The sequence below is a fragment of the Sinocyclocheilus rhinocerous genome, unplaced genomic scaffold (assembly GCF_001515625.1).
Source record: "Sinocyclocheilus rhinocerous isolate Xijiao unplaced genomic scaffold, SAMN03320098_v1.1 scaffold499, whole genome shotgun sequence".
In the NCBI taxonomy this organism is placed as follows: domain Eukaryota; kingdom Metazoa; phylum Chordata; class Actinopteri; order Cypriniformes; family Cyprinidae; genus Sinocyclocheilus; species Sinocyclocheilus rhinocerous.
In genome coordinates, this window is record NW_015637156.1 from 1,705,509 (window position 1) to 1,717,200 (window position 11,692).

At 37.4% G+C, this 11,692-nt stretch overlaps 1 protein-coding gene across 1 annotated transcript in view; it reads left to right on the forward strand.

Annotated features, from left to right (window-relative positions):
- Positions 1–11,692, forward strand: part of LOC107748704 (fibrocystin-L-like) — a 47,592-nt gene that overhangs the window by 32,268 nt on the left and 3,632 nt on the right. Inside the window, exons 47-71 of the mRNA XM_016563647.1 lie at positions 293–534; positions 704–840; positions 1,346–2,375; positions 2,544–2,735; positions 3,196–3,347; positions 3,999–4,158; positions 4,279–4,456; positions 4,542–4,630; positions 4,761–4,915; positions 5,046–5,175; positions 5,294–5,412; positions 5,575–5,704; positions 6,293–6,466; positions 6,725–6,828; positions 6,917–7,040; positions 7,185–7,306; positions 7,581–7,671; positions 8,240–8,388; positions 8,497–8,619; positions 8,702–8,813; positions 8,915–9,031; positions 9,132–9,297; positions 10,613–10,845; positions 10,946–11,110; positions 11,214–11,371. Of these exons, the coding sequence (XP_016419133.1) occupies positions 293–534; positions 704–840; positions 1,346–2,375; positions 2,544–2,735; positions 3,196–3,347; positions 3,999–4,158; positions 4,279–4,456; positions 4,542–4,630; positions 4,761–4,915; positions 5,046–5,175; positions 5,294–5,412; positions 5,575–5,704; positions 6,293–6,466; positions 6,725–6,828; positions 6,917–7,040; positions 7,185–7,306; positions 7,581–7,671; positions 8,240–8,388; positions 8,497–8,619; positions 8,702–8,813; positions 8,915–9,031; positions 9,132–9,297; positions 10,613–10,845; positions 10,946–11,110; positions 11,214–11,371 (4,552 nt within the window). The remainder of the gene's footprint in view (positions 1–292; positions 535–703; positions 841–1,345; positions 2,376–2,543; positions 2,736–3,195; positions 3,348–3,998; positions 4,159–4,278; positions 4,457–4,541; positions 4,631–4,760; positions 4,916–5,045; positions 5,176–5,293; positions 5,413–5,574; positions 5,705–6,292; positions 6,467–6,724; positions 6,829–6,916; positions 7,041–7,184; positions 7,307–7,580; positions 7,672–8,239; positions 8,389–8,496; positions 8,620–8,701; positions 8,814–8,914; positions 9,032–9,131; positions 9,298–10,612; positions 10,846–10,945; positions 11,111–11,213; positions 11,372–11,692) is intronic.

The following is an 11,692-nucleotide window of genomic DNA, read 5'->3' on the forward strand; positions in this document are numbered from 1 at the left end:
TAATTATAAATGTAATTACAGAAATTAATTACAGATGTAATTACATGCAGGTATTTTTCAAATATAAGTACAATGTAAAAACACGTATGTACACAATAAGTGCATTGTACCAAATTATTAATTTAAATGTAAGTACATAGTTGTTAAGGCCACTTAATATAAAGTGGGTCCAAATTGTAAACTTACTGTTTAAGTTCTTGCTCAAATTGTATGTACTAAATGCTATACAAATATGCTAATAATAATGATGTCAATACTGTTGCTAATAATCTAAAATATGTTGTTTTGACAGACACAGCCAAAGAGAAAATGAGTTGAGGAGAATTGCCTCAGTTTCAGCTGATGGAAGGACCCTCACTCTGACCGAACCACTGGAATTCACTCATCTGGGTGTGTCTGTGACGCTGCCTGATGGGACAGTTTTTGAAGCAAGAGCAGAGGTCGGTCTTCTTACCAGAAACATTGTTGTCCGTGGATCCAACAACGTGGAGTGGAATGATCGGATTGAAGCTTGCCCTGATGGATTCAACACAGGTTTGGATGTTGTTTCCTCAGCTGTGAATGGAAAGACAGACAGACAAATAATCATTTCATACACACAATCATGACAATTCCTTAATAATTTCTTAAAAGTCATGTGAAAGTCAGTGTCAATTTTATTGACTTTTATCGAACACAACTCAATATACTTTTTTGCTTACAGGGGAATTTGCTACACAGACTTGTTTCCAGGGTAGGTTTGGAGAAGAAGTAGGAAGCGACCAGTTTGGTGGCTGCATCATGTTCCACGCACCACAACCAAACCAAAATCTGGCAATTGGCAGAATTGAATATGTTGAGGTAAATGTTCATTCTGTTTCAAAAACATGTTTCAAAACTCTTGGAGACCTTTAAAGGCATAGTCCGCCCAAAAATGTAAATTCTGTCATCATTCCTCATGTAATTCCAAACCTATATGCCTTTTTTTGTTCTATGGAACACAAGAGAAGATATTTTAAAGAATGTTGGTAACCAACAGTTCCAGGTCTACAAGAGCCTACAAGACATAAGGAAGACATGTGAAAGGCTCTTGTAGTCTCAGGTAGTCCCAGTTTCAGGTCCCATTGATTTCTATAGTATTTTTTGTGCATACAATGGAAGTCAAAGGGACCTAAACCATTGGTTTACCAACATTCTTCAAAATATCTTCTCTAGTGTTCCACAGAAGAAAGTAAGTAACACAGGTTTGGAAGGCTAAGTAAAAATGACAGAATTTTCATTTTTCAGTGGACTATCCCCTTTAAGACATCAAATATTTACAATAATTGTCAGTGATGGCATTATGTTTGTCATTGTCCTACTTTAGCTCTTCAATGTTGGACAGGCGTTCCGTCTGGGACGCTACCCAATCCACTGGCATCTGATGGGTGATGTTAAGTTTAAGTCATATGTGCGTGGATGTGGCATCCACCAGTCCTACAATCGTGCCGTCACCATCCATAACACCCACAACCTGCTGGTGGAGCGTAATGTCATCTACAATATCATGGGTGGGGCCTTCTTTATTGAGGACGGCATTGAGACTGGCAACATCCTGCAGTACAATCTGGCGGTATTTGTAAAACAGAGCACCAGTTTACTAAATGACGACGTGACTCCAGCTGCATACTGGGTCACCAACCCTAATAACACCATTAGGCACAATGCCGCGGCTGGTGGAACGCACTTCGGCTTCTGGTATCGCATGCATGATAATCCCGACGGCCCTTCGTATAACCCCTACATCTGTCAGAAGAGAGTACCACTGGGACAGTTCTTTAACAATACTGTGCATTCGCAGGGCTGGTTTGGCTTGTGGATCTTCCAAGAGTTTTTCCCCATGCGTACCGGCAGCTGCAGCTCCTCAACACCGGCGCCAGCAGTCTTCCGCCGCTTCACTTCCTGGAACAACGAGAAAGGTGCTGAGTGGGTGAACGTAGGAGCGGTTCAGTTCAGCGAGTTCCTGATGGTCAATAACGAGAAGGCAGGAGTGGAGGCAAAGAGGATCATCCGGCAGTTCGTCAGCGGATGGGGATTGGATGGAGGGGCAGCCGTGGTCAATAGCACCATGGTGGGCCACGTGGATGAGCTGGGACTGGGGAGCAACTACTGCACCGCTCGTGGTGTTGTCCTGCCTCTGGATGATGGGATGAGCGTCATCAACACCAAGTTTGTGAACTTCGACCGTCCGTCGTGTGCTGCAGTCGGGGTGGCAGAAATAGTTGGAACCTGCATGCTCCGCTGTGGAGGCTGGAGTGCAAGATTCAGTGGGATCCAGTACTATCAGTCGCCCAACAAGGCCTGGTTCAGATGGGAGCATGAGGTGGCGCTGGTAGATACTGATGGGTCACTAACAGGTAGAGAAGCATTAGATATTACAGTATTTAGATACATAATTTGAGAAAAAATTTTAACGGATTGAAGATTTACATAGCTTTATTAGCATGGTACAGACAACCTCAAAACAGCATTGGTAACATAAAAAAATAAATGACTGAATATAAATATTTTATATTTCTGAAAAGGCAATGTTAGCTACAAGGTGGTACCAAGGAATGACTTGCTCGACCCAAGACGCTGCTTCCCAGGAACAGAGTGGAGTGTTGGCGTTCCTGCTGCAGTATGTGACAACACTGTTAACTTCCACCGCATGGTCGTCGTCAATCCCTCACCGCCTTCACTTCAGTCTAAAGATGTCATTCTAACCAACTCATATGGTATGATGAAATAATAAACTGGGCGATTGAGCTATGAAAAAATGTGTATGAATTTGTTATACAACTCACTTTTACTGCATACTTTCCCGGCTACATTCTTTGGTTTCCAGAAAGAAGGGTTCTTTGGGCCGTTCACGTATAACACGTTTTAGCACAGGGCAGGGGAATGAAAAAGTCTAAAGTATGTTTTTTAATAGTTCAACTACTTTTAATTTGAGTGACCAAAACATCCATCTAGTGCATGTTTACATAGAAAAACAATGGAAGAGCAGAGCAGTGGAATGCAAAAATGCGTTCTAGATTGTTAGGAACTGGCCCTCTAAAATGATTCTAAACTGAAAATAACTAAAGATTTTGTACACTAACATTGAGGGAACATTATTTAAGTTGAAGTGGGCTGTGATGTTTAGAAAAACATCTTGGTTGGCACAGTTCATCTCAATGTCATATATCTCTTTAGGGACATGTGTGCTTCCTTTCCTTAAAAAACTGGTGACCCACACATTTGGCTGGATGGCAATGGTGCCCACAGGCCAAACATACAACTGGTACTTTGATGGTGCTTCCCAAATCACCAACATCTCATACAATGGAATGGTCTACGGCTTTCGGGTAAAGTATGCACACTACACAATAATCCAATATACATTTAAAGGAAAAGTTCAACATTTAAATACCCTTATAATGGTTGTAACACAAAAAAGAGAGTTTTTTTTAAAAAGTCTTTACAGCTGTTGTCATGCAACAACAGTTCATAATGATCATGTCACACTTCAAAAAGGACTCCATACTCCATTTTCAAACTTTTTGATGCCTGGGATTAAAAAGAATATGCTCTATATTTTGATGTACCTGTGTAAAGACTTTATTTTTCTAATATATAATTGACTTTTTATGGATAGCATGTTGTTTGTAACATTAATTAGCTTTTATGTCATCACTGTACTGAAGCCAATGCAAATGATTAAAATATCTATATTTTCTACCCACTATGTCATGTTAGAGTTATACACCTGAAGAGAAACATTTTCTTTAAATTCGATTTTCAGAATAACTATTGTTCCAATAAAGCATGTTAAAAATGATCGCAGTTTATATTGTTATAATATTAAATTTTTTTAATGATTTTGATATTTTAAGTTTACATTTACTTTCCTCAGTTTGTAAACCCCAGACTTATTGTATGACTCCAAAAGACTTAAATGCTAAATTTACAATTTGTGCAATATATAACATGTTAATATGTCTCTTTCTTAATGACAGCCAGAACATTATGTAATTATCAACCACAACCTGACCCAGACACCTGACCGGTTCCGCATCATAGACGACAGGAATGGCTCCTCCCAGCCCCTGAATCCCACTGCGAATGTAAATGGGGATTGGTACTTCAACCGGACATCCAAAGACCTCTATTACATGGGTAAAACTTCTCATCTCTTCACCCAAGACATCTATGCTATCTTTCTATTCTATCTTATTCTATTTGTTTCAGTAGTAGTACTGTGCAAAGAATGAAAGATTTTGAATTTTGTGTCTACAGTGTCTGGAAGAGACCGTGTTGTTAGCCGGAGGAAGAGGAACAGTGTGGACCGCTCGGTTGTAGACAGATCGCTAGACTTCAGAGTGTATCAGTGTTACTATCCCAACTGTATCCAACCTTTCCCTGGTTCTGTAGCCAATACATCCAACACAACTGGCCGCAGACCTGCAAACTATGTGTATGTTACCACACACATCAGTAATAATAATACTAATGTATTGTATCTGTTTACTTTGCTAATAAAACATATCCTGTTGGTTTAGTCTCTGGTCAAATACATCATTTTGGAGGTCAAGCTCAGTGAACAACTTCAATGTGCCACAAGATGGCTCTGATGTGAATATTCCAGCTGGTAAGCAGCTCTAATGTCACAAATCCCAAGCAAAGACAGAAAGGAAAAGCTATTAAACAATATGGTATGTCACTTTCATGAAATCCTATAGTGGCCAAAAAAAATCAAAATATCTCATTCTGTCTCAAAGGCATTTGGATGGTTGTGGATGTTGTTGTGCCCTCCCTGAACAAGCTGAAAATAGTTGGAGTTCTGGAGATTCCAGACACAAACAATGGCACCTCCTCCGGCAGTGTATCTCAATACAACAACATTGTTCTGAATGCCACATATATCTCCATTCAAGTAAGTACATAACTACATTCAAATTGGCATAGACATATTAGGATCATTACACCAAGTAGAACCAGACTCTTCATGTGTACTCATTTAGTTAATTCTGTTCAACTCTCTCTGTACACGTTCACTCAATCAGGGTGGACGTCTGATTGCTGGCTGGCCTGATGAACCCTTCAGAGGTCAACTACAGATCATACTGAGAGGAAGCCATTCCACACCAGACTGGCTATTGCCATCTGGACTAAACCAAGGGTCCAAAGTTCTGGGTAAATTAATATAAATAAAAGATGGATATTATTATAGAACATATTTGCATTAGAGATGTTCCTATTAATCGTCTGCCAATTTAAAAGTGTTGATTTCAGCAGAAACCTTGTCTTTTAGGTGTGTTTGGATCTCTTGACCTGTATGGCATGCCACACAATGTGTATCACACTAAGCTTGCTAGCACGTCCCAAGCAGGAAACAGCACTATCTCACTACAGGAATCTGTGGACTGGAAGGTCAGAAGCTTTTTAAAAATGACACAAAAAAAAACAGAACAGAGAGATTTAGAAAACTATTGAACCTGCTTGTGTGATTTGCAGATGCCATTTAGATTCCAAGCTCTGTTTGTGCTCCGAATCCTCTTTGTCTGAATAAAAACACTCTTTTATTACCTTCAGGTTGGGGATAAGATTCTGCTGTCCACCACCAGCTATGACCCTTGGCAGACAGAAATCCGCACCATCACTGCGGTCACAGATTATGGCCGCACACTGACTCTGGACCAGCCTTTATCATACACACACATTGGTTAGTCCCCCTAGATCCATTATAGCAATAATAGACATTGTGCTGTATTGATAAGCTGTTAAATATTGTTCAGAAGCTAGGGTTGGTTAGATATTTTTACATTTTACATTTTAGTCTTATGCTCACCAAGGCTGCATTTATTTAATCAGAAACACAGTAAAACAGTGTGAAATATCATTACAATTTAAAATATTGGTTTTCCATTTTAATATATTTTTTAAATGTTATATATTTCTGTCATGATAAAAATTTTCTTCAGAAATCATTCTAAGATGCTGATTTCTTATCATCAATGTTTGAAAACAGTTGTGCTGCTTAATTTTTTACGCACACCATACACTTTTTCCAGGATTCTTTCATCAATAAAGTTTAAAGAAACAACGTTTAATTAAAATAAAAACATTTTGTAAAATTTTATGTTTTTACTGTCACTTTATTATCAATTTAATGCATCCTTGCTGAGTAAAAGTATTACTTTAATTTAAAAAAGATCTCATTGACCCCAAAGTTTTGAATGGTAGTATATAATTAAATAATTGTATTAAATAAATGCATTAGATTTCATATTAAATGTATCTGGTCATATAGGGGAGAGCTACAGTGTGCCAGGTACTTCAAGAAGTTATCAGCTTGCAGGCAATGTGGCTTTACTGACCAGGAACATCAAGATCATCGGTCAGGAGTATCCAGAAATGAACACACAGTCTTATGGAGCCAGAGTTCTGGTGGGAACCTTCTTCAGTGGAGGAATCGATTTCAGAGGTATAAACTTCAAATTATAGGCTACACAAATTATAGGCTACACAAAACCATAAGGCCCATTCACCTGGAAGAAAAAATGAATAATGAAAATAAAAATAATGTTTTGTTGTTTTAAATAAAAAAATCTTCCGAGCAATTATTTTTAAAGAAGTTCATGTTAATATAATATTTCTGTATTTGCACATAGCATCACTTGCTAATCAGACCTTTCCAGCACATTGTAAGTAACAAAAACTGCTGATGATACTTATATCACAGGAAAAGCCCAGATCAGAAATGTTCAGTTCTACCACACCGGGCAGGAGGGATGGAACGACCTGTCAGACCCACGATACTCTCTGGTGTTTTATAAATTAGGAGGGGTGAGAGAAAGTCTTAATCAGTACATGCCCATTCTTTATCACATTCACACATATTCCTGTCAATTACTTGTTGTCACTATATTTTTAGGTGGTTGGTGAATCTTACATCAAGGGATGTGCTTTCCACAACGGCTTTGCTCCTGCTATTGGTGTTTTCAGGACAGATGGACTGAGTATTGAAGACAACGTGATCCATCACACGGTTGGAGAAGGTACAGATTCAGTGGTAGCTTCACTGTTCAATGTTAACACAAAAGGAAAATACTATTAAACAAATTGTAATCGCTATGCAGCAGGGTGATATTAAATTAGCATTATGACTATTCTGTTCTGCAATTTCTATTTGAATTTTCCAGGAATCAGAGTCTGGGGTGACAGAAATGTGGTCCAGAGGAACTTGGTTACAATGACACTGTGGTCTGGATCGTATAACGGCAGAGCGGAGGAATTCAACTTTGAATGGAATGCAGCCATTGAGGTACCCTTTACAGAAAAGTACTGTGATCAGATGGTAATACCATGGTACTTTGTTTTATAACAATACAGAATGATTACATATACATTTACCATGTTATTTAGATGGTGATTCAAGAATACCATGGTACATGTCCAAAAAAACATAGCATTATCATGGTATATGTCTAAAACTCCACAGTACTTTTTTGTTAGTGGCAATAGAGAGAAACCTATTTGCCATATAATCATCAGTAAATACCAGATAAAGAATTGATGCATTATTGTTCGTTTTCTAGGTGAGTGAGGCAACCAATGTGATTCTTCAAGGGAATATTGTTGCTGGCTATGAACGAGTGGGATACCGAATTGATGGAGAACCATGTCCAGGTATATAAAACTTTGTTTTAAAAGAGGAAATTAATTGAATACTTTGATAGACAGTGACAGTGTTCATTCTACGGTGTTAATTCCAAGGCTTAAATACTTGTTTAGTATTCATTATGAATACACAATTTAAAAGTTCTGGCTGATACCGATAAGCTGATCATTTCTGTATGTTATGACCAATTACCAAAAAATGGCAGATATTTAAATTCTATACTATTTTGTCTAAATAAAAAAATAAACACTTAAAACTAAAATTGTTTTAATTGCTACATCATAATTGTAATGTACAGCATGAAAAAATTATTTTGACAGATTACATTTAAGTGTTATTAGATACTGTGTTAGTCTAGATATAGTATGTATAGTATGAAATGATGGAAAAAGCATGCACAGTTACATATACTCTATTAGCAGATATAATTGCGTAAGCAAAACGCAGATATAATTGCGTAAGCAAAACGTTTAACATTGACTGAATATCATACCAATACCAATATCTTGTGCATCACTAATATGAACCTTTCACGTTCAGTATTTACTGATTCAATTATTTCAACAATGTCAAAAGGATCTCCAAATTCAGTGGCACAGTGGAGTCAAAATGAGGCACACGGTGGTCTGTATGGACTCTACATGAATAAAGATGGACTTCCTGGTTGCTCTCAAATCCAGGGATTCACTGTCTGGAGAAGCTTTGATTTTGGCATTTATGTCCAAGTATGATAAATGATCCACAAACTTCCTACCATAATTGCTAGTTATACAAATGCATTATGCTGGTCTGGTGATTATTGTTTTTAAGTAATGTTCTCTCCTCACCTCCAGGTATCCATGAATGTGTTAATTTCCAACGTAAGCCTGATAGATAACGGAATGGGAATCATGTCTCTAATCTACAGTCCTTCCTCGCTCAGCCACGCATACTCTGACAAAACAGTCCGTGTACAGGTGAGGAAGCACTATATGTCTCTTCGGTCAAAATTAAGAAAGCATTCTTTTAGTAATATATTTTTTTAAAACATCACTCCAGGGTGCCCTGATTGTAGGCAGTAGCCCCAACTTCAACTGTTTTGACAGTCTATCCACAACTATGACGTATGTTGCACTCAGCAGAAGTCACAAGGCCCCACGTCCTCCTAATGGTACAATACATATTATAGAATCATCCATTCACTACTGAATAAATTTAATATAACTGATCCATTTTCTGAACTAATTCTAACTGCATTTGTATGTTCAACAGGTGGCAGGTCTGGAATTTGCTGGCCGACGTTCGAATCAAACCATAACAATGGACCACAAAAACCTCTCACTGGACTGATGAGCTACAACGCCATAGCTGGTATAATGACGGTCTCTGGTGAGTCTCGAAATGTGAATGAATCTCCAGTTTAAAACCTTCTACAGTCGACGAAGATCTCCTATAAAAAGTAATTACCGTTTTCTCTTTCTGACTCCAGACACAACTTTTGTTGGGTTCAAGAGTGTGTGCTCAACAGAGAGAAATTACATGTTCATGACCAACCTGGGAAATGAGGATCTACAACATCCAATCAATGTTGAGAGGATTTCCAAGATAAACAGCACAGAGGACTCTCTAGCATTCATTCATCGGCCTGATCTGGGGTAAACTGAACATAACTAGCAGTGCGCAATATATATATAGGTTTTCTCTAACTCAGAATTGCTCATTGGTACCCTTGAATATAAAAATTGTCCCCAAAAATATGAAATTTGTGATCATTAATCTTTATATTATTATTTATATTATTTTATAATATTCTAATATAATCTATTCTATATGTTAGTCGTCAAAATTTTGGAATAATAAAGTTTTTTTTATTTAATGTTTTTGAAAGAAGTGTTTTATGCTCACCAAGATTGCATTTGTTTGATCAAAAATACAATAAAAACAGTAATATTATGAAATATTTAGTGCTGTCAAACGATTAATCGCATCCAAAATAAAAGTTTTTGTTTCCATAACATGCGTGTACTGTGTATATTTATTATGTGTATATATAAATACACACACATGCATGTATATATTTCAGAAAAATATGCTATGTTTATATATTAAATATATTTATACAATAAATGTAAATATTTTCAAAATATATACTGTATGTGTGTGTCTTTATATTTACATAATAAATATACACAGAACACACATATATTATGGAAACAAAAACTTTTATTTTGGATGCGATTAATCGTTTGACAGCACTAGAAATATTACAATGAAAAAAGTAATTTTTTTCTATTTTAATATATTTTAAAATGTTATTTATTCCTGTGATGGCAAAGCTGAATTTTCAGAAGCCATTACGCCAGTCTTCGGTGTCACATGATCCTTCAGAAATCATTCTAATATGACGATTTGCTGTGTATAATGCTTTATTAAACTGATTGGGTCCTGGGATGACGAAAAATCATTAAGGCGGCATGATATTTTACCAAAATATTAAAGACTTACAGTTTAACTTAAAATGTGCACATAACATTGCTTTAAGATAAAAGTGGCTGATTTCTTTCTTTCTCTTTTATATCAGCAAGGTGAACCCTGCGGACTGTGTGGACATGGACTGTGATGCTAAGAAGAAGACTATTTTGAAGGATCTGGATGGCAGTTTCCTGGGTGCCGTGGGAGCAGTGGTGCCCCAGTCTGAGTACGAGTGGGACGGGGATCCGCAAAGCTGAATTTTCAGAAGCCATTACGCCAGTCTTCGGTGTCACATGATCCTTCAGAAATCATTCTAATATGACGATTTGCTGTGTATAATGCTTTATTAAACTGATTGGGTCCTGGGATGACGAAAAATCATTAAGGCGGCATGATATTTTACCAAAATATTAAAGACTTACAGTTTAACTTAAAATGTGCACATAACATTGCTTTAAGATAAAAGTGGCTGATTTCTTTCTTTCTCTTTTATATCAGCAAGGTGAACCCTGCGGACTGTGTGGACATGGACTGTGATGCTAAGAAGAAGACTATTTTGAAGGATCTGGATGGCAGTTTCCTGGGTGCCGTGGGAGCAGTGGTGCCCCAGTCTGAGTACGAGTGGGACGGGGATCCCCGGCACGGACTGGGCGATTACCGCATCCCCAAAGTCATGCTCACCTATCTCAATGGCAGCCGGATACCTGTGAATCAAATCGCTCCTTACAAAGGTACATCTGAGGACAATTGATTATTTATGCTGCTCTAAGAGAGAGTGCTTAGAATGATGGAGTTGCTTCTAGCATTGACGTTGCTGGTTTCCCTGTGCAGGTGTGATCAGAAACACTTGTACGTACATGAGCACCTGGCAGAGCTACAAGTGTTTTGGGCTCAACTACAGAATGCTGGTCATAGAAAGTCTGGATGCAGACACAGAAACCAGGCGTCTTTCACCTGTAGCCATCCTGGGGGACAAATATGTGGATTTGATAAATGGTATGACTCATAACTCCCCTCGTACTGCTAATTTAACATCTACCGCAAGCAAAAGGTGTGTATTAATGATTTTTATAAACTTACTGTGAATATCTTGTCACAGGCCCACAAGACCACGGCTGGTGCGCTGGCTACACGTGTCAGAAGCGAGTATCTTTATTCCACGCCATTGTTGCCACCAATAAATCCTTTGACATCTATTTCACCAGCACAACACCACAGAAGCTGAGACTTATGCTGCTAAATGCTGGACCTACAGAGGTTAGTCAGTAAGATGGATTATAAAACACACAGCATTTACAGGTCACAAATTGAAAACAATAAAAGGCATAGTAAGAAAAAAACTATTTAATTTTTTTTTCTTATTTATAATTTCTCATGTGTATTGTTATTAAATTGACATTTTGTTTACATTTAGTCTTGTTTCTTTTAAGAATTTCTTATCTACATTGTTATTAAAATCATTTTATTTACATTGTATTATTTCTAGTTTTGTCATATATATATATATGGAAAAGTTGATTGATATATATATATTTTATTTATACAAAAATAAAATATAAAAAATATAATATATAATTA